The sequence below is a fragment of the Anguilla rostrata genome, chromosome 16 (assembly GCF_018555375.3).
Source record: "Anguilla rostrata isolate EN2019 chromosome 16, ASM1855537v3, whole genome shotgun sequence".
Classification (NCBI taxonomy): domain Eukaryota; kingdom Metazoa; phylum Chordata; class Actinopteri; order Anguilliformes; family Anguillidae; genus Anguilla; species Anguilla rostrata.
In genome coordinates this window covers 6,162,643-6,189,790 of record NC_057948.1, presented here as the reverse complement: position 1 = coordinate 6,189,790, position 27,148 = coordinate 6,162,643, and the positions used below count along the sequence as shown (strand labels likewise).

General features: G+C 45.9%; 1 protein-coding gene across 5 annotated transcripts in view; it reads right to left on the bottom strand.

The window, feature by feature from the left end:
• LOC135242545 (cytoskeleton-associated protein 5-like) overlaps positions 1–24,122 on the bottom strand; it is a 44,288-nt gene extending 20,166 nt beyond the window's left edge. For 3 of the 5 annotated variants that reach the window (XM_064313659.1, XM_064313663.1, XM_064313664.1), the window contains exons 1-25: positions 23,968–24,122; positions 20,306–20,397; positions 19,228–19,421; positions 18,082–18,288; positions 17,102–17,273; positions 15,014–15,146; positions 14,377–14,474; positions 14,027–14,140; positions 13,826–13,930; positions 13,570–13,659; positions 11,019–11,183; positions 10,131–10,259; positions 8,818–8,979; positions 8,282–8,389; positions 7,728–7,838; positions 6,305–6,397; positions 5,425–5,610; positions 4,224–4,318; positions 3,996–4,053; positions 3,457–3,582; positions 2,986–3,122; positions 2,708–2,882; positions 1,843–1,956; positions 807–935; positions 79–273 (exon numbers count right to left, since the gene is read on the bottom strand). In XM_064313659.1, coding sequence (XP_064169729.1) covers positions 79–273; positions 807–935; positions 1,843–1,956; positions 2,708–2,882; positions 2,986–3,122; positions 3,457–3,582; positions 3,996–4,053; positions 4,224–4,318; positions 5,425–5,610; positions 6,305–6,397; positions 7,728–7,838; positions 8,282–8,389; positions 8,818–8,979; positions 10,131–10,259; positions 11,019–11,183; positions 13,570–13,659; positions 13,826–13,930; positions 14,027–14,140; positions 14,377–14,474; positions 15,014–15,146; positions 17,102–17,273; positions 18,082–18,288; positions 19,228–19,421; positions 20,306–20,362 — 3,153 coding nt within the window. In that variant the 5' untranslated portion in view covers positions 20,363–20,397; positions 23,968–24,122. Of the gene's footprint in view, positions 1–78; positions 274–806; positions 936–1,842; positions 1,957–2,707; positions 2,883–2,985; positions 3,123–3,456; positions 3,583–3,995; positions 4,054–4,223; positions 4,319–5,424; positions 5,611–6,304; positions 6,398–7,727; positions 7,839–8,281; positions 8,390–8,817; positions 8,980–10,130; positions 10,260–11,018; positions 11,184–13,569; positions 13,660–13,825; positions 13,931–14,026; positions 14,141–14,376; positions 14,475–15,013; positions 15,147–17,101; positions 17,274–18,081; positions 18,289–19,227; positions 19,422–20,305; positions 20,398–22,817; positions 22,971–23,962 lie in introns of those variants that run through there. The other 2 variants (XM_064313661.1, XM_064313660.1) reach the window with 2 other exon arrangements.
• Positions 24,123–27,148: the final 3,026 nt, after the last annotated feature.

Here is a 27,148-nt window from a genome sequence, read left to right as displayed (position 1 = left end):
TTAAATTTTGCTTCACCCCAGGACTTGAGGAGGAGTGCTGATCGACAGCCCCCCCAGCAGAAGCGCGGACGCGCGCACCTTGAGCTTCCCCGCGGCTTTGACCATCTTCTCGTAGCCCAGGTGCATCATGAAGGTGGGCAGGGCGTCCTGGGCCTTCTTGCGGACGTCCCCGTTGCGGTCCTCCAGGGCGGCGTACAGGTAGGGCAGGCAGAGCGCCAGGTCCGTGGGCACGGCCCGCAGCGTGGGCAGCCTCTCCGCCAGCCAGCCCAGCACCTGCCAGAGGAGGGGACGGCAGGCCCGTGAACAAAGGAAACGCCTTAAGCTGTGCGTCTCACAGAGTAGACAAGTAGGCTAGGGAACCATGTACTCGACTCAACCCTCCACTCGCACCCAACCTCGACTCAACCCCCCTCTACTCGACTCAACCCCTCGACTCACCCCTCTCTACTCGACTCAACCCCTCGACTCAACCCCCTCTCTACTCGACTCAACCCCTCGACTCAACCCCCTCTCTACTCGACTCAACCCCTCGACTCAACCCCCTCTCTATTTGACTCAACCCCTGAAGCTGGCTGTCACCAGTTAATCGGAAAAAGGCTGATTGCATAACACAGGTATATATAACCCTCTTTATTGGTCTGTATTAACCTGACACGGTAACACTGATGCTGGGACGTGTTAAAATGTGTTACGCTGTCCATGACGGGCTCGTCCAACTCAATCTGCTTAGCGTCCGGTGCGCTTATGTGGGTGTGGCCAATCACGACACAGCGTCCAAGTCAGCTAACGGAGGGGGCTGCTGGTACCTCCTGCCTGAGGAAGGGGTTCTCCTTCTTGAGCTCCTCGGAGAGGTCCTCCCCCTCCAGCCACTCCTTCATGCCCGTCTGCTCCACCCACGCGTTGAGGGTGGCCAGGGCGGTCGCGCGCACGTTGGCCTGGGGGACGGGGGTGGAGGGAACACACATGGTGATTCGGCAGCAAATGGGGTTAGCACAACAGGGCTAGGGGCAGACCCTGGGAATTCCCAGTCATCGGAATTCCCGAGTATCGGAATTCCGGAGTATCATTTCCAAAACGGAACACAGACGATCCGTTGGTTTAACCTGGCTCCATTCACATTCAGTTTGGCACAAGAATGTGTCAAGTGACTTAAAGGGATAGTTCAAACAAAAAAATGGACAAATTATATCTCCAAAAAAACAAAAAAGACACTGTGGAGAGCCATCCCTGTCTGGTCAAAAAAGGTTGAACAATGCCTTTCTCAATTTTATTAAACTTTAAAAGAAATAAATAAATGCTCTAAACTACTTGACATAATGACATGATGAGATTTCATGGGACATTTAAGTCTTTTGGGAACTTCAAAAATAAATGATTTCTGTTAATGGCCACATCAAATCGTGGCAATGATGCCGTTGATCTGAGATGCCATCAGGCCAATGATACTCAAGCAGAAACTGGCCATTCCAAGACCAAGTTCCAACTCTACTGTCTTAAGAAAATGTTTTTTTTTTTTTTTTTAAACAAGTATTTCAACAGATTTAGACAGACATTTTCAACAATAATAATTTGTTAAAACTCCATTTCCCATTAGTCACTGCAACCTGTGACCCCTATTTCACCCGTATTGTCCACACGTGACACGAATACGACTTCGTTTTCAAACATTTCCATTAAAACTCTTTCGCCATTTTGTTCATTCCAGCCCGAATCATTTTGCCGATTTCTGAAAAAACCAAACGGATGGAATTAAACAAAACTAGCATATTATTGCGTGAAATTAGCCCAATGCTGGATCGCGCACAGACACTATGAGCTATACAGGCGGACATGCTGCCTCACCTTGCTGTCCCCCAGCACGGTGATGATAGGGATGCCCAGGGACTTCACGTGCTGCTTCAGCGAGGGACCCATCGCCACAGCGACCTGCTGCAGGATGGACAGGGTCTGCTGCACCTGAGAAACGCATGGAGATGCCATTACAGCCCTGCACAGCCCACACTGGTGAACACATACAGTATTACAGCCCTGCACAGCCCACACTGGTGAACAGATACAGCATTACAGCCCTGCACAGCCCACACTGGTGAACAGATACAGAAATACAGCCCTGCACAGCCCACACTGGTGAACAGATACAGCATTACAGCCCTGCACAGCCCACACTGGTGAACAGATACAGCATTACAGCCCTGCACAGCCCACACTGGTGAACACATACAGCATTACAGCCCTGCACAGCCCACACTGGTGAACACATACAGCATTACAGCCCTGCACAGCCCACACTGGTGAACAGATACAGCATTACAGCCCTGCACAGCCCACACTGGTGAACAGATACAGCATTACAGCCCACACTAGTGAACAGATACAGAATTACAGCCCTGCACAGCCCACACTGGTGATACAACACAACGGACTGACAGAACCACATGTAGTTATGACAGTTATACCACGTCAGCAGTTGTGAACATACACCCGATTGTGGGTGGATTTAACGCCGGTTAATTAACGCCGGACAAAACATTAACCCAAAAACACGACTTGCGCCAGGAACAGGAAAAGACGCTCAAAGGGAAAAATGATTTTACCGTCGTGTAAGCACACGTGGAGCGGCAACACAACACTGACAGATTCCACCGGTGCAAATACGCAACGTCGACGCGGACCGCGAAACGGGCCGAGAAGAGACGGGCCTTCTCACCAGGAGCTTGTTGGAGTCGTTGAGACGGCCCTTGAGCGCCAGGGGAAGATCGCCCACGCTGGCCTTGATGAACTTGGCCTCGGAGATGACCGCCGCCATCTCGTCCAGCCCTTCCTTGCGGATCTTCCAGTTCTTGTCGCCGATCTTGGACACCATGTCCAACGTGATCTTGTCGCTGCAGACGAAAGGACGGAGGCCATGGAAAAAAGCGTTTTTTTTTTTTTTTTTTTTATAAACGAAACGTCGCCGAGGCGACGCGCCTGAAGGAACGCACGTACCTGATGTCGGCCCTGGGCAGCAGGTCCATGACGTCGACGACGGCTCCCTCCTCTTCCTGCTCCTCGGACTCGCCCCCTTCGTCCTCCCCGCCCTTCTTGAGGCCCCTGAAGGGCGCCGGTGGAGACTGGCCCTGCATCTGAAATATGCCATCCAAAAAACCATGAGCACAGCGGCCAATGACCACTCTCCAAAAACCATGAGCACAGCAGCCAATAACCACTCTCCAAAAAACCATGACCACATCAACCAATGACCACTCTCCAAAAAACCATGAGCACAGCGGCCAATAACCACTCTCCAAAAAACCATGAGCACATCGACCAGTGACCTCTCTCCAAAAAACTACAAGCACACAACACTGCATGGTAACAACCATTGGTGAAAAAGAAGTGGTTGAACATTAAACCCCTCTGGCCTGTAAATGGCCACAGGACCGCTCCAAAATGGCCGCTAAATGCGTAAAGACGTACCTTTTCGAACTCTGCGTCTATCTGAGCCAGCAGGGCGGGCTTCTCGTCCTCGAAGAACATGCGCAGGGGGGCCCCCATGTACAGGTACATGACCCCCAGCAGGGTGATGGCGGACGTCCTGACGGCCTGGAGAGGGGGGGGGGGAGGGAGGAGTCACCACATTACATACAGGGGAAAGAGACCAGGCCCTGGGCAGCCAGGGCCCATAAACAGCATGTATATCTGGATCAGGGGTGCACAACCAAGTTCCTGGAGGACATCCATCAGTCATTTGTTTCGGAACAAATGAATGAACAGCCGTGCTCCTTAATGCAGGTTTACCCCTAAACTGGGCCAAAGTGAAGTGTTTTCAGCGATGGCAACGATGTACGTGTAGTGTGCAGCAGTAGCTAGCTCACAACCGCGAAACGAACGGAAGATCAAATAAACGACGGAACGACGGAGCGTGAAATCCTGAAGCGGATCCGCCTCGACGCCGCCCCGGGGGTTCCCGTTCCGACGGGGTGGGATCGTACGAACGGAAGGCCGGCTCTACTCACGGGATTGGTGGCGCCCAACGCGGTTTTGACGTTGTTGATGAAGGCCTTAACGTTGATACTGCGAGGGGGGTAAATGCACACAAAACGGGACATTACGACAACTGAGCATCGCACAGGAATTTATGACAAAATTAAGAGCGAGAACGTTTAAAAATGAAATGGCAACAGTAAAAACTCTAAACATTTCTGTGTTTATGTAAATACGCTTTTTTTAAAAAAAAACCTTACCCGGAAAATCCAAACTCCTTCATGGCGTTCGCGAGCCAGTTGAGGGTCTCTGCCTGGTTTTTTGGGTTCTTCTGAGCAAAAACCAGCGAGACGACCTGGAAGAGGAAACAACCGCTGCATGTGGGATCCTTCAAAACTGCAATAGCATCGTAAACAAACTTAAAAATCAACCGTTATCGATACCGATATTCTTCGTTTCATATCACTTTGGATTTATTGTTCTTCTCTCTCGTAAATGATTCTCTACCTCAATGGGAATTCATGTTTAAATAAGGCAAAAACAAACAAAAAAAAAAAACAACTAAAAATGTACCAAAAAAATAAATAAAAAAATAATAAAAACCCACTCTGTCTCTGGAGATAACCTGCAGTGGACTCCTACTTCCAAAATGTGAAAAAACACACATTCTGCACATTTCAGATTGACCACAGTCATCTAAAATACTGCAAGGTAGGCACTGTAATAGGACTTAAAAAGAGGGAGGGGAGGGGATTTAAGCTTTACTTGCAGAAACGAGGGGCCTCATTCTACTGTTTTCAGCAATAAACTAAGCAGAGGCGTGTGCCGAAAGATAAGTGGTTGAGTGATTAATATAAAAGTCACTTGAAGACCAAAAAATCCTGAATTCACACTCAGAAGGCTGTAGTTAAACTCGATACTCAGTCAGCTGCTCCTTCATCGTACTTAGCGATTCCATTCATTATTCATCACTGAGAACGTTCGGCTGTAACTTAATTTCTATTACATGTCTTATTAACATGAGTTTGTAAATGGTACAAAATTTCTATTCTGTGACAAAATAAAAAATAAAAATTAAAAAAAAGATTAGCCACTTTTAGAGAATTGGCCTGGGGGAAATGGATAAAATAAAGTAATGAGTCAATGACAATATGAACCAATTGGACACACTTGCAGAATATTTACAAAGGAAATTCAACAGGAAGTATGAAACTAGGGGTGTGATTTTCCCGCCTGATTAATCAGACCGTAATCGTCTCAGCCAGAGTCTTGTCTGCATGCTCATGACCAAAGATCTCTTCTGCTCAGTCAGAGCCAATAGCAGGAGGGCACGCTCGTCAGTAAAAGCCAATACCGAGCCTGGGAGACGTTTAGAGTCTGAGAATGAGCATGAGACCTGATCACGCGATAAAGAGGACGTCCGTGGAAAGGTTGTGGCGGGGCGGGGCGGGCGGGGCTGACCTGTTCGGCAGTCCAGGGCAGGGAGCAGGCTTCCCCGATGGCGGTCAGGGCCTCCTTGGCCTTCAGGCCGCACTTGACGTCCCCGACCTTGTCCACCAGCCCGTCCAGCACCACCCCCGCCGAGGTCTTGGAGAAGGAGCCCTTCTGGGCCACCAGGCCCACGATGTGCAGCTTCATCTGCATCACCTGCACACACGACACGGTTACTCAACACGGCGCAGTCATCTGCACCCAGAACACAGTTACTCAACACTGCGCAGCCACCTGCACCCTGAACACAGTTGATCAACACTGCGCAGTCACCTGCACCCTGAACACAGTTACTCAACATTGCACAGTCACCTGCACCCTGAACACAGTTACTCAACACTGCGCAGTCACCTGCACCCTGAACACAGTTACTCAACACTGCGCAGTCACCTGCACCCTGAACACAGTTACTCAACACTGCGCAGTCACCTGCACCCTGAACACAGTTACTCAACACTGCGCAGCCACCTGCACCCTGAACACAGTTACTCAACACTGCGCAGCCACCTGCACCCTGAACACAGTTGCTCAACACGACGCAGTCACCTGCACCCTGAACACAGTTACTCAACATTGCACAGTCACCTGCACCCTGAACACAGTTACTCAACATTGCAGTCACCTGCACCCTGAACACAGTTACTCAACACGGCTCAGTCACCTGCACCCTGAACACAGTTACTCAACACGGCTCAGTCACCTGCACCCTGAACACAGTTACTCAACATTGCAGTCACCTGCACCCTGAACACAGTTACTCAACATTGCACAGTCACCTGTATCCTGAACACAGTTGCTCAACACGGTCGGCACAGCGGTCGCACTCCTTCAGACAGGAAGTGAGGCGTACCTGGAAGTTGGTCTCCTTCCAGCCGGGCTTCTTGGCCAGCATTCTGACGAGCGCCTGGCAGGGCATCTCGCTCTTCTCCATCACCTCCACCGCCTGAGAGCCACACCGCCGTCACGTTTAAATCACCTCAGACACGCTTAACTCGCTTTCACACGCTTAAATCACCTCATACACGCTTAACTCACTTTCACACGCTTAAATCACCTCAGACATGCGTATCTCACTTTCACACGCTTAAATCACCTCAGATACGCTTAACTTATATTCACACGTTTAAATCACCTCAGACACGCGTATCTCACTTTCACACGCTTAAATCACCTCAGACACGCTTAACTCACTTTCACACGCTTAAATCACCTCAGACACGCTTAACTCACTTTCACACGTTTAAATCACCTCAGACACGCTTAACTCACTTTCACACGCTTAACTCACTTTCACACGCTTAAATCACCTCAGACACGCTTAACTCACTTTCACACGCTTAAATCACCTCAGACTCACTTAAATCAGTATCGCTGATTTAAATAATTTCAAGAACACTCAATTTCAACATGTTTAGATTACTCCAAGCACATACAATTTGCAGACATTTAAATCATTTCACCTGTGGGCCATACTTAGAGACATGCACAAAATCAAGCAAGTCCTTCACATACTTAAGCGTAGGCAAAAAAAAAAAAAAAAAAAACCAACTGGCACAATTTGCAAATTCGCAGAAAACACCGGCGGGGGAAAAAAAAATTCTCACAGCGCAATCCAAGAGAACCTGAAAATTGGTTGTTACCATTAGCAACTTAACCTGAGGGAATTAACACCAGTTACACTTGCAGAAACATTATTTTTATTTTTAACTAATGTTGATGGCAAGCACACCTGTGTTTTGCTAACGACAATTAGCCCACCATTCTTCCTCGCGCAGGTTTCGGTGCCAAACCCGCGCCTCGTTAGTCACAGAACAGGAGGAAGTGGTGAAGACTCGGCACGCGTGTGAGACTCATCGCCCTGCTTGGCTGCTTTTCTACGCCGCTAGGACCGTTAGCTCCTGAAATCTGACGTGCGCTAACTGGAAAGATAATCTAGGACCGCATCCACAAATTTTGATACATTACTGTGCTGCTGCTAAATTTTTTAACTCGGGAGGAAATGTGCTCCTTGGGGGGAAAAATGTTAGCCCAGAGCCCATAGCCCATAGCTCATAGCCCAGAGCCCTTGCCTATAGCCAGACCGAGGTATGGGGGAAAAATGTTAGCCCAGAGAGCCCAGAGAGCCCAGAGAGCCCAGAGAGCCCAGAGAGCCCAGAGAGCCCAGAGAGCCCAGAGAGCAGAGCCCAGAGCCCAGAGCCCAGAGCCCAGAGCCCAGAGCCCAGAGCCCAGACCAAGGTATGGGGGAAGGGGGGGTGAGGATTTTTACGCGTCACCTTCTGGAACTCCTCCATGCTGGCCAGTCGCTCCTTCCAGTTCCCGCTGTCCAGCAGCTGCATGCAGGAGGCGGGAAGCACGGCAGCGGCCTTCTCCTCGCACGCCTCCGGCTGCGGGAGAAAAGGGGGGGTCACTCCGCGGGAAACGGCCTGCAACCCCGGGCCACGCCCCTCATTTTGTAGGCCAACCCAGAAGTCTCTTCTGCCATGGGTACAGTGATGTCATTTTGTAGGCCAACCCAGAAGTCTCTCTTCTGCCATGGGTTGCCTTGGCAGATTTCCAATTCTTTTCTCCCATAGGGATTTTCGGTTTCACCTCCCCCCGCCCCCCCCCGCGCCCTCACAGTGTTCTGACCATTTCTTTGTGTAGCACAACTGATGTAACCCATCCTGCTGCCAGAAGCAAACCGCTAATGTGACTCTGGTTTCATGGGCTGTTTTAATTAGCAAAATATGTGTATCATACGGAAAAACAGCATCACGTCACTTTGGGTTGGTCTAGAGCCCGATAGCCCAGTAGCCCGAGGCTGGTTTGGCCGCCGCCCCTGACTTACGGACATCTCCGCCTCCACCACCTCCCGGCCGTCGTCTTTGGGCTTCTTCCCTTTGGCGGCGCCGGCCGGGGCGGACTTGCCCTTCTTGGGGGGTCCCGAGCCGGAAGCCTGCGAGCATCAGAGCAGAGGCGCGACTGTTGGACGACTTTGAATTTTCCATGGACAAATTACACCTGTTTTGGACAGCACTTTTAAAATTCTAAAATCTATTCACACTGAACCAATTACTCTCCAGGGACTGGTTTCTTTTCTGAGCCCCAAAGCAATTTTTTTTTTTTTTTTTCCATTCAGCATTCATCCCTTCATGTACCCAGTGCACATGCTCTGGCGTCAAAAGCTCCTCAGTCAAACATGGCTGCCTCCATGAACTGGCTTCATGTGCCAAAGAGCAGCTCCCTATAGGAATCCATGGACGTGGTTAGAAGCTGTCTCCAGTTCTTATCAGCCTAGACGGTCACTGTACAGAATGCCTCTAAACAGAGCACGACGACCGCACAGCGTGGTCGGTGGAACGGTGTGATGTCACAGCTCCTCACCTTGGCGACGGGGGCTTTCTTAGGGGGCCCGGAGGGCTTGGCGGGGGCCTCGGCGGGCGGCTGGGCCTTGGCGGCGGGTTTCTCCTTCTCTGGAGCCGCTCCCCCACCTCCTCCTCCTTTCTTCCCTCCGGCCAGCTCCACTTTGTCAGCGCATTCCTTTATCTGTTCAGCGTGCAGACGAAACGCATCGTTAGCAAACAAACTTAAAACGGCCAGGAGATCCCACTGGGGAGCAGAGGGGTAAACTGGGTACACTCCGTAAGCAAGGCGTTTCCACCCTTACATTTTAATCATATCACAGAGAATATAGAGCAAGGCTGCCCAACCCTGTTCCTGGAGATATACAGTTCTGCAGGTTTTCACACCAACCCTAACAAAGCACGCCTCACTCAACAGCTAGAGATCTCGTTGAGCTGCAAATTAAAATCAGCTGTGCCAAATTTTAGTTGGAGTTAAAAACCTACAGGATGGTAGACCTAAACCTACAGGATCAGGGTTGGGCAGACCTGAAATAGGATTTAACTGTTACACTTATTTACAGAACAAGTAGTAAAAAGGAAAATAATAATAAATTTTAAGTGTTACTGAACAGTTTGGATTTTCTTCGAATGGGAGGCACATGCAAAATGTCTGTATGATTTCACTGAAACACAAAACACCCACAGAAAAATTAAGTGCCTTCAAACACTAAATGCAAACACTCATACTACTCACAGCAAAAATCATATTTTAGAGTACAATTGGCCCAGATGCCATTTTTTTTTGGATAATGGGGGTTGATGTAAAAAAAGCAAAAACGTTAGCGTAGAGCCCCAATTGGATAATATTTTCCAGTCAGAACCATTTTCTACGGTGCTGGCGACTGCGGGGGGGTCAAGAAAGAAGTGTCAGAAAATTATACGCAGTTAATCTATTCATATGGACAGCCTGCCTCAGGAACAATAACTTTTTTGTGCAACTTTATTATCCCGCTTTACGAAATGAATCCCCAAGTTTACCGATGTAAAGCCTGCAAGTCATAAAGTGGTCATAAACTCTGAATTGACCAAGCCTTCTATCAAAACCATACACTAAGGGCCTCATTTACTAAGACCTTTAGCACGCGCTAACCGTTTTAGCACACGCAGAACCAGTAACAAGACCAGTGATTGGTCACGGTAATCGTTTTGCACCAATCACTGGTCGTGTTACTGGTTTTGCGTGTGCCAAAAAGGTCTTGTACATGCTAAAGCGGTCTTGACGAATCCCTAATCTGAAACGACACAAAACCCCCAGAAAGCGAACTCCGCCAGGCTACGCTACTGGTGTCCCACCTTGTCGAGCTTGAGTTTGTCCAGGTCAGAGAGGAAGGGGTTGACGGCCTTCTCCCCCACCACCTTCATGGCCGTGCCCAGAGCTTCGAAGGCCGCGTCCCTCACCTCCGGTGCCGAGTCGTTCACTTGCTGGAGCGGGAAATAGGAACAAATAAAACTCAATACGACCCCACAAGTGACCGAGGACACGCCCACCCAAACACGACCGGCCCGATGAGGACCAATGGGATTAATGCGCGGGTTCGAGGAACGGCAAAGCAAAGCGCCGCCGAAGCTTGAAGGTGGCAATGGGAGGGCAAGCAGCCCTGGAGGGCAGGGCTCTCCTGGGTAAATGGTTAAACCGGGAAGGGGGAAATGAAATGCACGTTTTTCCAAAAGTAAACAAAACAACGGCCTTAAATATACAGTGCTGAGCAACCAATATTTCCACATGAAGAGAAGAATATCATCTACTTTAGTTACAATAAATGCATTAGGATTTGTAGGCTACCACCCAACATGTTTAGAAGGTATTGTGTGTCACACAGGGATAGTAGCTATAAACTAGTGTCCTGGTATGGAATGGTATGGGATGATATGAATTATTATTATTTTGTATTATTTACTGTCACAGGGGCATGTTATAGCATTATATGGGGAGGGGGGGGGCACTCGATTCTTCTCATGTGTAGTCCCTGCCTTACTTGGGGTTACACGAGGCGCTCGACTCTTATGTGAAAGAGGTTCCAGGCTGTAGCCTACCCACCCAACAAGTTCTTGTGAGTGTCATGCAGGGACAGTAGCTACACTAGTGAGGTATACGCAAAATAAAATTTTTTTGTTTTTTTAACAAACGGGTGATTGGTTTTTAGCGTCATTGGGACATGGTCGCGGAAACGGGGCTAGTACCTTGAGGAACGCGGCGCAGAAGGGTTTGAGGACGCTCTTGGGCAGATTGGCGGCGGTGCAGTGCCGGAAGCTTCGGGCCAGGAACAGAGAGGCCTGCTGCTTGATGGAGGGGTTCTTGTTGTCCATCACGGCCAGGACGTCCTCGCTGATGTTCGGCAGGGTGGTCTGGGGGGAAACGCAGGAGCAGGGGGGTTTAACGCAACACGGCCATTCAATCCCCCCGCAATCAAGTTTAATGGTTAGACTGATTCCACTTGGTAGTTAAAAACCAAGGGCAACAAAACAAGCAAAAAAAATAATAATAACCCCTTGCATGTGCAAATAACAATGGTGCAGAACTAGAAATACTTCATTTCACAAAACTGCAGTGCTCAATATCTAAATATAGTGACCATACTGAATAGTCCTAATGACCTAATAGTCCTGCCAACATTCCTCCTCAACTCCCCCCCCCACCCCTTTTTACAAAAACTACAGAGGTGAGTGCAATGTCTTCGGAAAACGGTAAAGAACCAAAAACAAGGCATTCTTGTAAAGAAAATGCATGCCATATCAAGCCAATTTGTTGATTACGCTGCTCAAAGAAACAAAGCTGCCCCCGACAGGAGAATTTGGTATCACTTATGCCGCGTTTCCACCCAAAGTACCCAGAACTTTTCCCAGGAACTACTTTTCAAGGAACTAAAAGGTTCCTTCAGCCCATTGTTGTCTGCGTTTCCACCGCGGTCTAAAGTCCCGCGAAGATTAAGCAAATTAGCCCGCTGACGTATGAAAAAGCGACGTCGTCGGTCTATCTGTCCTATGATTTCTTCTGTAACTCCATACTGCCACCGAAGTATGTTATTTTCCAATAACGGGACAGCCCGGAGGGGTTTATTCCACTTATACAACGGGTTACCAACAATGACTATATATGGTTACTTTAGTATTTATTGATTTTTATCAACTTAATCACCTGAAATTGAAATATTCTTCCGCGTTTGAGCATATTATTTTACCGTTGTCAAGCAAAACTCTTGTTGGTAGTTCGACTTGGACCGTTGTTATGCAACAAACAGGATATAACAGACCAATATATACAGATTGTAACAGTTTTATATATCCTCTCAAACATATTCATTATGTTTTTATGCGAACGTTCACTTCCATGTCTTGACATCCGAGGCGACAGAATGCATTCACATTCCACAAATAACTGGTAACATTTATAGCAGAAAACATGCACATGTGGTAAACAACTGGCTGTTGAATTGATTAATTCGACTCTCATCGTCATTTCCATATAATCGCAAAATGACAAGAATAAATAGAATGAAAACTCGGACTTGCGTAAAAATTAATTAATGTGGCAGTGGTAGCCTACAGCCACCGTTTGCTTTCATTTTTTAATGTTACTCTTAGCGGAGCAGGTAAATACTTGAAGCGTGCCCTGCAGATGCGAACCATGCACCATAAATTATAGTCCATATGTCTAGTCTTCCTGGTCTTCTGTGGAATTGAAGAATCGCAGATTAAAACTGTGGCAGTTTGAAAAAGCAAAAGGGACGATCACTAGAATTAGAATTTACCCTGACAAAAGGTGATTTTTTCCAGTTTGCTTTTACTGTATCCCCAACGTAAATTACGCAGAACTACCGCATGCCTCACATAACTGTGTCAAGCGTTTTGAGTCAATTATAACAGGCTAACAAAGAAAATCCGGATGAAAATATTCAGCAACCGAATTAAATCGTTTGAATGTTTTGGTACGTAATATGCTGTCCCAGCACGAATGCTTATTTTATAAAACAGACTTAATGCTAAAGCAAGAAAAGAACAGAAGAGCACACAAAATAATCCTCAATCTTAATTTCTCACCTGTAGACGTTGGCAGGCTATAACCAAAAGTAGGCTACTGCGCCGCATAACATAATGTTTGAATAAATAATGTTAATAAATCGGTTTGCGGCTGCAGATTTAAAAAATGGTGGTTGAAATAAAATGCTGTGAGTACTCGACCAATTAGAAATTCTTCAACGCTTGCGCCTCACCCCAAAAGTTCCTGTACTTTTCGAAAGCACTACCCCCCCGAGCAGGGACTTTTTGGGGGGTAAAATAAAGTCCCCGGAACTTAATTTAGATCCTGTTCCTGGTTCCTGTGGTGGAAACGCACAGAGTTCCTCAAAAGGTTCATAGTTCCTGGGGAAAGTTTCTGCAGTGGAAATGCAGCTTTAGTTTCTTCAATAAGAACCATGACATTTGGATTTAAACCAATCAGCCGCGCAAGCACCTAGTGGGCTACCAATCAGAAGCAAGTATCCGCACAAGACAGTCATGTCTCCAGCGCTTGCATTTAGACATGACACTTTATACTGAAATGACACTTTAACTTTCTTGTTTATACGTTTTAAAAAGTATCTCATTGCTTTAGACACTTTAAAGAGAAAAAAAAAGTAAGATTTTCTATAAGCATGCAAGCCACGAACCATTCAAAAGAAAAGCAGGACTTACACTTCAGTGGGTTTGGGGGGCAAACTCATTAAACTTAGACATAAACGCCTCGCACACTTACAGTTAGGAAGACTGCGTCGATGGCCTCTTGCAAAGCCTGGACCACTTGAGGCTTCTTCTCCTTGAACTTCTCCAAAATGGTTGGCACCACCTTCAAAACACACACACACACACAAAGGGTGAACGGAGAGCATAGCGACACCACGGGCGACGGAGCCAGAGCTACGAAGCCGCCAACAGGCCGCAGGAAAGGACGGCCCGTAAAACGCTTCACGCTTCGCCGTTACGCGGCTGCCGGGGGGGGGGGGGGGACTTACTAGGCCCGCGTAGGTCCCGAACTTCTTCCTGAGACCGGCGGCCAGTGCAGCGAGACATTTGGCTGCCAGGGTTACCAGCATGACGTTTGTGTCTTTGCCAATGACCTGGAGCACACGTTTAAAAAATCCATTAAAAAAAATAATAACAACTACACCGACAGACACGTTTCCTTTGGAACCCCTTCAAAGCACGGCTGTTACCTTCTTAAGAGCTCGGACCAGATCCCCGTAGTCACCGGCTTCTAGTTTAGGATTTTTTGTCAAGGTTTCTATGGCCTCCAAAGCTTCTTTCCTCTCCTGCCATTTCTTTTCTTCCTAAAAAAACACATAGAATGGGACACAAAGAGGACCTTTATAATCCAATATCGTGCAAACACTCAAAGGGAAACAATAGTACACCTATTTCTGAACCCAAGGTCAAGGTTAAATGCTGACGAAGCGTGCGGCAAGTCAATTGTGCCGCGTCCTTCCATTATTTCAATCCTAAAAAAAGTGATCCTAACTTCAGAACGTAACGCAGTGGGACCTAGGGGACGCTGGTCCAAACTCACGATTTTATCGTAGAAGTCTTTGGGTATCTTGGAGAGGATGTCCACGGCCTCCAGGAGCTCGTAGGCATCCACCTGCGGGGCGTCTTCCTCTTCGTCCCCTGAAAGAGTCCACGGTTTAGGGGTGGGGAAGAGACTGGCACGGTCCCCCTTTAAAACCTCCACTGGAGCGGTTCGACAGGGCCCGATGACTGAACGCCAGGCGTATGTCCAGCACCGTCTTTACCACAAGCTACCACACGAATGCCAACGCCAGGTCAACAAACCCTTCAAAAGGCCCACAAGAAAGAAACTAAAGATGACTCAAGTATTTGTGCTGCCGTTGGTATTATGTACGTAGCAAATTATGGTATTACAGTATGTACTTTCTAAATTATGGTATTAGGTAACAAATAATATTCAGCGAAACTTCTAACTGCCTTGCACACAACAACAAAAAACAATACTAAGGGCTTAAGGGCCAGCACTGCCCTTTTCATTAGTCTCTTGTCATTTTTATTAAAAATATGGCTGTTCATTCACTTGACCCCATTACTAAAGAAGCCAGAGCGAATACAAAATGGCGGCAGCCTTCCCGACCGTGAAAGCCGGTGTGTGAAGTCAGTCGGTCGGGCCGGCGAAGGGGGAGGCGTGGCCTTACCGTCGGCCTCGTCCCCGCCGGCCGCCTGCTGCTGCTGGAACTTGGCCTTGAGGTCCTGCTGCGAGCGCAGGAAGCGGCTCTGCTTGGGGACGCCGGGCGGGAGCTTCACCCACTCCTCCTCCAGCTCCTTCAGCTGCACGAGAAACACACGCGCGCGTCGTCAGACCTGGGAACACCCCCTGCCTCCCCGCCCCGCCCCTCCCCGCCGGGCGGCTGGTACACAGGGAGGGGCGGGCGATCCCGGCAGGGCGGCTAATTAAAACGCACGCATTAAATATGCACATCTTAAGGTTGCCCAAGGTATCGGATCGCTTTGCTCTTCCTTCGGTATGAGAAACGGAGCAAACGCTAAACGTTGTAAAGCCACTATCAGTCTCTTGGCTACAAGTATTTCGCAATGCTGCCATTTAGGGACACGGAATTAAATCCGGTAAAATAAAGCTGGCATTCTGAAATGGTCAGACTTGTCTCCTTTGTCCCTGACAGAACCATTTATAGGTGTCAAAAAGCAGTTGGACCACTGAACACAAAAAACAAAAAAAAAAAAGGTGACACTCCATTGACGTTCAAAATAAAATTATTTTTAATGATACAGGGTGTTTCAAATCATATTACACATAAAAAAACGAAATAACAAATACAAGTCAAATATGTTCATGACAACGGAAAAGTTTGTATACTGCTCACACTCACAACAGGAAGATCTGACAGTGGTCATGTTTACAATATGTTTGCTGTGCAGGTCCCTTGACATTTACATTTCATCCAACCCAGTAAGGCTCAACAATAAAGCATTCCCAAGCAAGAATGATTCTGGGCCAATTCACAGTTTAACTGCGTCCAAATCTCCCGTTTGGTACCATGAAATTAGCACAGAAGGTAAGCTGTGTGTGATAAGCAAAACGGACAAGCAGCATTACATTGGTTTAGCTCTGTAAATGCAAGCTGCGTCCCCAAAAATGCGCTAGTCGGGAGCACGTATCCAATTATAACTAAACAAAAATAACGGTAACAACCAAACGCCCGTTTCAGTGAATTTCTGAATAAAACGGCAGATTCAACAGACTCGATTTTAGCACTAAAAGTGCTAGAAGCAGTTTAAATAAAACTAGGTCACCGCAAGCTGCATGTGACTCTGGAGACTGCTGTTCCCTGTCAATGTTCCTTTCAGTGTTTTTATGACGCGGCAGGAACCATCCCTAGCCGGCTCTTATCGCTAGCGGTTCGGTCCGTGAAAGCATCGAGCGGTTTTTTCTGAAACGCGTTTTCAGTTCCTTCGTAATTGATATGCGCAGGTTTCATTCCTTGACACCGACTTAGTTTACAATTTCTTAGTTTTTCAGAAAGCAAGACTCGTTGTCAGGGCTGTCACCCCCGATGCGTTACATCTTTCAGAAAGCTGGCTAGAAAAAATGACGCCTTGAGATACATGCTTATATTAGTTTCATTCTTTTAAAAAAAAACTTGATTTAAAACTAGAAAATGACAGCCTAAAAAATAAGGCTAGGTTAATAGTAACCATTCCAACAATTAACTCAAATTTGAATAAATTATTTTTAGTTAGTACACATCAATTCTCAAATGCTCATAAAATGAGAGCACTGTAGAGTCCTGCATCCTTCTAACATTTTAATATCAGACGATACCAGAAAATAAACACGTTGAATATTATTAGTCCGAGTTTTTATGCATTACTTCACAGGTAAAACTTACTGTAAAAAACTTTAATGCAGAACCCTGTAATCAATGGCCGTCAGCCAATCACAAGCGACAATCCATACAGGACTGTTAGACCAAGACAGACCACCCTCATATTTAGAAATGACATGCGTCAGATCAAAAAGGCAATTTTTCCCCCCTTTGTCACAAATTTGAAAAGTGACACCATCATCTTGTTGCTGAATGAACACTTACAAAGCAAGAAATAAAGTGAACGTACAGGGTCTTAAAACCACCTTAAGACTGGGACTGCTTCCTATGCAGACTGCATGACATGGAACACACCTGAAAACAAAATTACTGAAGTGCTGAGGATCCAAAAAGGCCTCGACAGACCCCGCCAGGCAGGACGGCGGTCGGCCAGCTTACCTGCACGGAGTTCAGGCTCTGGAGGGGCGGCCGGAGAGCGTCCCGAATCCACTTGTAGATCTCGACGGCGAGCAGTTTGGCCTCGTCTCGAACCGCCTTCTCTCGCGACTCGAACAGCTTTGGCAACACCTTGACGACGGGCTTGAGCGCGACGACCTTGGAGCCGAACTCGCTGCGGGGACGCAATCGCGCGAGAAGCTCGGTTACGCGGTTCTCTTTCCCTTCACCGATTATTATATTATTCACCCGCGAAGACCCCGTCAACAGCGAAATGTCACACGCAACAAGGACAGGACATGACACACAAAGTTATAAATACAAAGAGCCAAAAATCAGAACGGCAAGAACGTGCGAGGATTTGCGGAAGCAGAAATTACCAGCAGATGTGTTCTTCTACCACCTTGTCATGAATAACACTTTATCAAGATTTACAGAGCATCTTTAATTTCACAAAGGCACAAAATGGCTGAAAAGGAGGCCCTGCTTTCAGGACAGCAGGGTGACGATAGACCAGCTATCAGCTGCTTTTGACCACTACTTAATCACACACTATTTTGAATTAGACACTTTCAGTGTCCAGTGATGGATAACTTACCCTTTTGGTGCCACACAGTCAAACATATGTATGATTCAAAGGATTACTATTCAAACATTTAAACATTTTTTAAAACAGGCAGCTCAGTTGAATGCTGTCATTTTATTTTAAGTGCTGTGGCAAATGACTCCTTTTGAAAGAGGGTACGTTTCACAAAGACTGACGGAAACTGGTCAATGAAAGCAAGCCTTGGCTTCATAGTTTTATGCCAAACTTTAGGGCTTAAATACGTTTCAGTTTCACAAAATGATGAACTTCTCAACAACCTGTCAGAATGATGTTTCGGTTTCGCGTTTTCGTTTCGAAGTAGGGCCGAGAACCGCTGATCTACAGCGTTTAATTAATTAATTAGTTAATTAGTTAATTAGATCCCAGGCCGTCTCACCTCAGTGCTTTTCTTATGGTCTCCACGCAGGCCACGACGATCTTGGGGTTCTTATTCTCCAGGCCTTTGATGAGCTCCTCCTGGACCACCTCGCCCTTCTCCATCTCGATGTACATCAGGCAGATGTCCATGCCCAGCTCCTTGGCTCGGGCTTTGGGCTGGTTGAACACTTTGCTCACCACTCCGGAGACCACCTCTCCGGTCGTTCTGAAAAGCAACCATGTGTCGCACAGCGCTTAATTCCTCACGTTCAAGTAAAACTCCGGAAAAATTAATTTTAAAATGCATTCTCTGTTTCTGCAAGCAGTGACAAATACTGTTTGTCAGTAACTTCTTCACCGTCGACAATTAGTAAAATAATTTGTTAGAAAATATCATTTGATAAGTGTCTTTGTTTTCATCCAAAACCACTAATGTACAGCTTTCGTGTCCAAATCCATTCAGTTGAAATGGATGTGGTCACAGTTAATGGCCACACTGAGGATAATACCATTAACAGAGACATAAAGCAGCCTCAATCTTTACTACCCCCCCCCCCCCCACCACCCCAAAGGAAATTCTCATCAAGAAAAACCAAAATCCTTGCAAAACTCAATATTAATTTTTCTGAAGGTCTGAAGCCAATCCAGAGAAACACCAAAGCAACATACGACTCTGGGAATTGTGTGTAAATGACCACAGGATGGACAGTAGGAAACTATCGAGACCAATTTGCTTCTGAAGTTCTGAACGAGTAACAAAGAAAAGCGAAAGTGTTTTCCCACAAGAAAACGCAAAGGGCCAGGCACGCTGCCATGACGACCCAACAGCAGAGAGCAGCCGCGTGGAACGGGGCTCTCTACACCACCGGTGCACACAACCCTGGAGAAACGCCATACCTAAAAAAAAAAATAAAAAAAACCTGCCTAATCCCAGTACCCATTGCAAAATAAATTGGTCTGATGACTCTCCATAAATAGCTTGCAGGCAGGTGTCGAATTTCAACACTGCCGCTCTTCTCCAGGCCCGACTAGAAACACGGTATGTTTACAAAAGGAAGGAATTCAGAAGCAGCGATGAGGGTTTTTTTTTCCCTGTGGGGGCTTGGCGCTTGGCGCGGACCGCCCGGTTTCGCCGCCGCCGCCACCGCCGGTCGCGGGGACTCACTTGCCGGCCACGTGCGCGTTCTCCACGTAGGCGAGCGCCGCCTCCAGGCCCTTCAGCTGGGCCACGGCGTTGGAGTCCATCACAAACTTCTTTATCAGGCCCAGGTACTTGCTCCACTCCGGGCTCTTCTCGTCCTCTATCCTCTGGAAGAGCTTGATGGCCTCCTCGTACCCGTTCAGCCTGGCCTTCCATACCTCGGGGCAGAGGGACGAGACCAGGTCAGCAAAAGCGCGCTTCTCACGGGAGGCGCACGCTAACATTCTCAAGGAACGCACCCAAAAATCCATCAGAGCACAGGACAGACAAACACACCAAACTCCTAACAGGAGCGATCCAACATGGCTCTGCATTGCTCCCATTTTAGGAGCATTGAATACTGATGCGCTCCTCAGTTATATTTCCAGCTAGCACACATCTACTAAATGGGTCGCGTTAGTGTGCCGCTAATTTTTCCAACTTCGGAGCACAAGCGCTCCTTTGAAAACAAATATTAGTGCAGAGCTCAGCCTAAACAGTAGAACTGTTTACACAGTCAAGACAAGTGCCTTCTCATTTTGTTTGCCGAACAACACCGTTTGAATCCTTTTTATGCCCCCACCCCGCAATTTGGAATGCCCAGACATTTTCTTAAGGACTCGCTGCTGCAACCTCAGTGCAGAAAAGCATGACGTGCCCATCTGTGATGTCAGCCCGTGACATCAACGCTGCTTATGACACCAGGATAGAAGTGACTTAAGCGGACATCAGGCGACGCCGTAGCCAATCATTTATGGCCCTGCGGGGGCTGCCGGCCACAGCCAGCGCCGGCACGGTAAGGATTCGATACTGGACCACAGGGCACATCCACAAAATGGATGAGCCACTGCACTCCTTGCATCTCAACAAATTTGAAAATTTTTCCTCTTGAGCTCACAAGGCAACACCCAAGCCATGATTAACAAAACTGCCAAAATAACATTTTTAAGATCGATCAGGCAATTGAAACACTGAATTACTTAAAACTGAACAAACGTCAAGTAATACAGACATTATAAATGCAAATGTCCTCTCGATGCCTGTGGGTAAAGTGTTGGCCTACCTTGTGTTCGCATTTCTGGTCGATGGGCAGCTTCATCCACTCGCTGTCGTCCCCCATGGTGGGCTGTGTGTGCGTCGGCCTTATACACTAAACTGCAAACAAAAAGACAAGAAATGGCACTCCCATTGGCCTCTGCACCTTTTCCACAAGGACCAGAATGTGCCATGCGCATTAATATGAGAAATCTCTCAAACCCAATTTATGACTGGACTGTTGCCGATCAAGAAGACATGGGCTAGTTTCAGCCACCAGAGGTGGAGGGTCCGGGGGTCAGAAAATAAAAGTCCTGCCACGTGTTTCTTCCACCCATGAACTCAGCCCAGCTGATTTCACCAATTAGTTTAACCTCCTGGCTGAAGAACTGGGAAGATTGGTAAGTCAAAGCGACTGGAACAAAATAACTGGGGAGGACCTTTAGTTTCTCGGGCTGGATTTTCCACCTCTGGTTTCAACATTGGACAGACTGTTACATCAGCAGACAGAGAGAAGCGGAGACAGAAACGGGCACAATTTCCCTGAAATTAGGCCCAGCTCTGCAGTAGCGGAGGGCAGCTCCAGCAAGGCTCTGGGACTCCTGGTCCTGCGGGTTCTGTTCTACTTCATTATTGGACGGTAATTCCAATTATCAGCAGCCTAAAGCACTGCATGTATGAAGGGGCACCAGAACCAGCAGGGCCACAGAGGTCAAAGGTCAACCCGATTGGTTCGCAAAATTCTCCATGTGATGTCCGAATGCAAATCTGACATTTCACTCAAGCCAGCAGCATTACAACAGCGGGAGTTGCCAATGCAGCTTCATGCAGCCAAGTCGAATGAGCAGCATTGCGGGTGGTTGTTAAGATCGTGCCTAGGTCAGAACTTACACAACTGTATCAACTGTACTGAAGCGCAACAGAGGCCTTAAGCCAACTTCTGCCATTTGGAATTATAATATTTAAATCTTCCTTCTGAGAGTGCGTATTCAAACTCCACACCAAGTTCACCTTTCTTTTACATGAAAAACAGTCTAATCTATTATTTGTGGACTTTTACAGCATGTGATATTTTGGAATATAACCTCCCAGAAACTGCCGGTGCTGCATTGGTAGAAATATTAAACGTCCTAAACTCTAAGAAAGCCATAAACTGAGATAATACATACAGAAACCAAGGTACACGTACGTACACACACCCCTCGATACCGCAACACACAAAACAGGTCTGGACTGACTGCTCTAGTAGGCAAACACAAATTATTGGCTTTAAATCGTTACAGGTAATATGGATTGTAATGGTAAATGATACTGCAACGGGCCAAATACACAGGGTTAATTCACTCTTTCATCTTGTCCTTCAAATCACCAATCATTCGAAGCGAACAGAAACTGAAAGGTTAATGTTCAAACATTTATCTGGACGGTATGTGCAATCGGTACAAGCCATCAAATGAGCAGAAACAGCTTTCCGCGTGCACTCAAGAAGCCTTCTTCCTTAGAACATCACAGACGCAGATCTAATGCACCCTCAGTATGTGCTTATGGAAGCATTCCGTCTCAGATTTCACATTGATCATCAAGCGATTGACCCCAAATGCCATAAACGTAGCTTTTAACGTGACGAGCCAACCGCTCTAGAATCCCGCCTCTCTACGCAAATAAATCAGATGAGAATAGTAATTTTGCAATGTAAATCTTGACAGAAAAACAAACAACGCATTAAGAATATGCCCATTTGGGCGGTTATGTGAGGTTAATTTGCGTTTAACCGCGTTTCGCCTCGTACGCACAGAATACAGTATCACGTCAACTAAAACACCAAAAAGAAATCTTGAATTATCTTCTATTAGCTCCACAATGAGATGAGGCCTTCAATACCGCATAAACACTAGCAATAGATTAAAATGTACACCCTACCAGAGCTGCGACTTAGAGCAAAACTTCCTCAGATCCATGCAGACACGCACTTGGTAAACAATCTTGCCTGATAGTTAGGGGACAGATCATACAAAGTTATTTACATTCCTACCATACGTACTGATCGTGACGTTGTAAAGTTACAACAAATCTGTTTATAGCCAATAAGGAAACCTACACCCGACCGCGGCGATACATACTGGCGTGTAGATACACCGTTATGTACTGAAATGTTCGCTACCATGAGCTCCCACAGTCTGGCGTCCCTATGCATTAGCAGCGGCGTCGGAGCAAGGCCCCGTCTCGCCCGTTCCGGCCCAAGGAAGGTAAACACGTCCGCGACACGATCCATAACCGAGCCCTATTTGACCTGCGGCGACACGGCAACCGGAACATTCGCACCGACACAATGCAAACCCCGCCGCATGACAATGCAAATCCCAGGCGTGTATGCCACGAAACAGACTCACTATTGTTTAAACAAAAGCTACCAGTAAGCAGGCCTCGAAAACGTAGCAGCAAACCTCACAAATGTACCGAGACTACAGCGAGACGGAGAATGCGCGCGACCATTTCTTCGCCGAGAAACACTTTCGTAAAATACTGGAAACGCTGGTTACCTGCTATTCTTTTCGGAAGGCTGTGTGATGATATTTAGCTACGGCCGATATAAGATCATTACTCATCGAGCTCTGAAACGCCTCCTAGGGCGGAGAGTCGGAGGGAGGGGCTCAAAGCGACGCCGCTGAGAGGGAGCCGCCTAGAGCGCTCATTTTAACCAACCCCGCGTCTACGACTCGGATCGGGAGTGTCTTCATGCGCAAGCATCGGTGGCCTCAAATGTAATTACTGCAAACAATACATTAATAACTATAATCAAGTCAAAACAAACCAATATTAGTGTTAGCTAACTTGCATGCGATTACATAAATGACATCATCTCATAGCTGGACGATTAGTCTTGAATTGTATGGGCAAGCTTGCAAATAGCACCGAGGCAATTCAAAAGTTTTCCCACTTTCCCACAAATTCATTCTTAGCTACGTGCATGCACACTTCCAGTCAGCCAACTCGGCTCTGCTATTACAACTAGCATAGCTAGCTAACTGGAGTAACATTATAGCTAGCGAACGTTGGACAATGAACATGCATATGATACAACGTTACAGCTAGCAAGCAAGAAATAACATTAACTCACCATAAAACTATTGTTATACATCTAACGTTCGTCGGCCTATTTATATGGAAAACATAGCATCCATCACAGCTGCCACGATTTGACTGATGTCAGAGCTGGCATTACTGCTATCTAACGTACTTTATAACTTAACTCACTTCCAGTATGTGAACGTTGCTCAGATAAATAACACAATCTTACGTTACCTCGCAAAAAAGTGAGCGCCACTGTTTTACTCCTTGCATATTATTAATTAGCTAAGTAAATGTATGATACCTTGTTAGCTCCAACAAGAGCAATGTTCCATAGTCTAGCAAAAACACATAAAATGAGACGGCTAGCGTTAGCTAGTTAAATATGATACGTTTGCCAATGTAAAACTGTAGCTAAATCATACTTGATCATAAATAGCCTTGTGTGATAGTGGAAAATAGCTACCTAACTAGCAAGCTAACGTTAATGTAATGCAGTTGTCAGCTAACTGACGACAGTTAGCAAGTGCTAAGCTTGCTGTATAACTTAGCTAGTCTACTGCTAGGAACATTTACATTAGAATCGACCCAGTAAATGACACATAAATTATCTTACCTTACCTATGATCCCACTGCCCGGAAATAGTCACGAAAAATTAGATAATGGAAACGAGAACTTTAAAAAAGATAAATAAAGAGCTCATTCGTGTCCTCCAGTACGTTACACTTGCCCCAGAGTAATTCCTCTACGTTTAAAAATACTTACGTTCCAAGACGTCTAATCTTTATTGGTTGAAATGGGTCATGTGCACACAGCAAATGTGATTGGATGGTTTGAATACACTAACACAAGTGTGCAGTTGCCGCGAGGTCCTGGTCTTTAAAATATTATAATAAACTAAACAATTATTTCATATTTTAAAGGACAAATACATTTTCGAAACCATATTTTATCCAAAATATTTATTGCAGTTTTTATTTGACTGAAATAGGCGTAATTTTATTACATGGAATTGGAAAGTTAGCCTGTTGTTAACCACGTGGTACAGCTCATTTTTGAATATCAAAGCGTCCTGCTTTGTTTTCACACCAAGCATTCTCCAGCAGAAATCGAATGCTTTTGTACGGCTTTCAAGGGCGTAGTTGACAGCCAGTTGTCAGTAGTAGTTTTAGAAGCAATAGTGGGACACCATTACTACTAAAACTAAGAGACTGATTTTATAGGAGTAACTAAGCTTTATAAGAGCAAAAAATAGCTTAGCTTTACCACAGTAAATGAAGCAAGTGACAATTGCTATCAATCATAGTCTGTATAAAAATAGCTATCAATATGAATGTGTGTAACGGAGACCAATATTCGCCGTCCACCTTGCTTTGAGGAAGCATGCGTCTTCTGAATGGAAATCATATTAGTATGCTGAAACCTTGTCTGCCGTTTCACGTCCATTTATCATTGTTAAAAATTGTCTGATACTTTAATCAATGCACAAGAGTAGAGGTAGAGAGCTCTGGGGTTTACATTGTGAAAAGAAAACGTATTTTTAAAAGGCGAACTGAATGTATACATGTTCAAGGTGCACACTTGTGTTTCGCAGTAAGCTGTGAATTCCTGGTTGCATGTCCTGCACTCCACTCACTCAAACTATTTAGAAGAAAATCTGTACTTACCCGGGTTGGATATCTACTACGTTGGGCAAAGAAACGCACTGCCCTGCGGGGGGAGTTTAATGCATTATGGATAGTGTAGTTACCGGTGGTTATCAGGGAGGGGAAACGTTTTCATCGTTGACTAATCTCATGTATTTGTAGTAGGATGATGGTGAATATGTTGTGTATTTTCATGTTGTATGTGCTAGTGAGAAAATTATGTTTTTTATTATTCCTGTTTCGATAAATTTGTTATTAGTAATCGCATGATCTCGTGCAGGAGGTAGCCTACCGAAACCTTACTTCAAGCCCTCCGAACAGCTCAGGACAAAAGTACATAAAGGCTTTCGGTATGAAGACCCTTAGCAAGCCGCAACAGGAGAGAAATATTCTCACAGTGTGGTCCAAGTGAGCACTGTTGTAGGATGATTTTCATTAGCTTACCGTCCCATCCACTCAAAATATTTATGGTCACTCATTTGCTGTTGCCTCCTGTCGTTGATTTTTCCTCAGAAATTTTCCCATAGACCTTTTTTTCATAGACCTTTTTAATGCCATTGTAGAATATGTAGTGTTTAGATTATTGCCTTGGAGAGGGGAAACAGTGAATAAGAATGTGGCCTGGCCTGCCCGTCACAAGCATCAAATCAAATGAGATTGTGGCAATTTAGAATCCACTGATACCCTAATCTAGGCAGACAATCTATGGGTCTCACTTCCTCACTTCCTCAGAAGACAAACCAGAAGACACAGGACACCATATCAGGGATCAGAGACCCTGCATAGCTACGTGCCTAACATTTCCCTTTCCCATTTCCTCTTTAAGTTTGAACGCAATCTTTAGGTAGGCCAGTCCTTGTCATAAATTAGTCTGACCCCCCTTCCCTTATCTCCTACACTTTAACACCTAATCAGGGCAAACTTCCTCAAGCCATGCTGGGTAAGGTATTTAAAATGGCCACAGGAAAAAGTTGTGTTGTGTTGTGTTGGTTTCGGAGCCTTGAAGAAGAGTTTTTTATTCTTTTTATTTTGGTGGTGGTTCATTGGTTGTGTGTTTTAGCTGGTTTCCATCCTGTGGCACTTAAATTGGAAATAGGTGATACTTTGGCAAGGTCTGGCTTATCCGTCTCTATCTCTCTTTTCTGGTATTTCATAATAAATTGTTTAATGTTTTGTTGTATGTCTTCTGTTTTGTAATTTAGAAGTAGTGAGTATGCATTCAATAAACAATGTCTGATTTCAACACATTAATCTAATTGACTGCTTTGTAGTAAATTCAATTATTCAGTCTTAAAACCTGATACAAAGCTTGTTTTGACTTGTTGGTTGATTCCACCAGTATTCTGTAGACTGACCTATCAATGAATTCAGCAATTTAATTGATAATTCTCAATTTCAATGATAATGATTAAATCACAAAGTTTATTTTACATGTAGGTTAAGTGAGGGGTTCTAGCACGCAATATCGCTTGTGTCAGTATCTTAGAGTGCTGAACAAAGGCATTGACTGTTGGAACAGCTGGATTCAGAAATTAAACATATTTTTAGTTAATCCTTGCTTGTCCCACACCATACATTTAACAAAGTCCTTCCAAAGAATCCATCCACCGGCTGCTAGTTGTCATCCGAGAGATACGACTCCTCTATTTAGTACCATGTAGTGCAGATAACCCTGCAGGATGAACTGGGTTTAACTGCAGTGCTCAAGGGTAAAGAAGTTTCTTTCTATAGCCTGTAGCTCCATTTATAGCTAGTCACGTAGGCACCATCTTGATAGCAGTACATTTTTATCGTCATCTAAGGAGATCAATGCTGGAGAAAAATAACTTCCCAAAACTCTACCCATGGCGTTCTTTGTACATTAAATGATCGTTTCCGGATAGTTTTTCATATTATATCAGTTTTAATGTAAGTATTCTAATTGGTCAAAACTGTTTTTATGTGAAAAGTACATTTCAGGTACTCACAGAAGTTTCTGATGGCCAGCTGGTGTTACAGTGGCTGCTATAGGGCCATTTGGGGGTTCATAGTGTTAAAGCAAGAAAATACACTTAAAATAACCCCTTCATGTAATTTCCACTCTTTTTGGCAAGATATGAGGAGATCTGAATGTCATATTAAAGCTCTCTGCCCAAATATTTTATTAATTATAGGA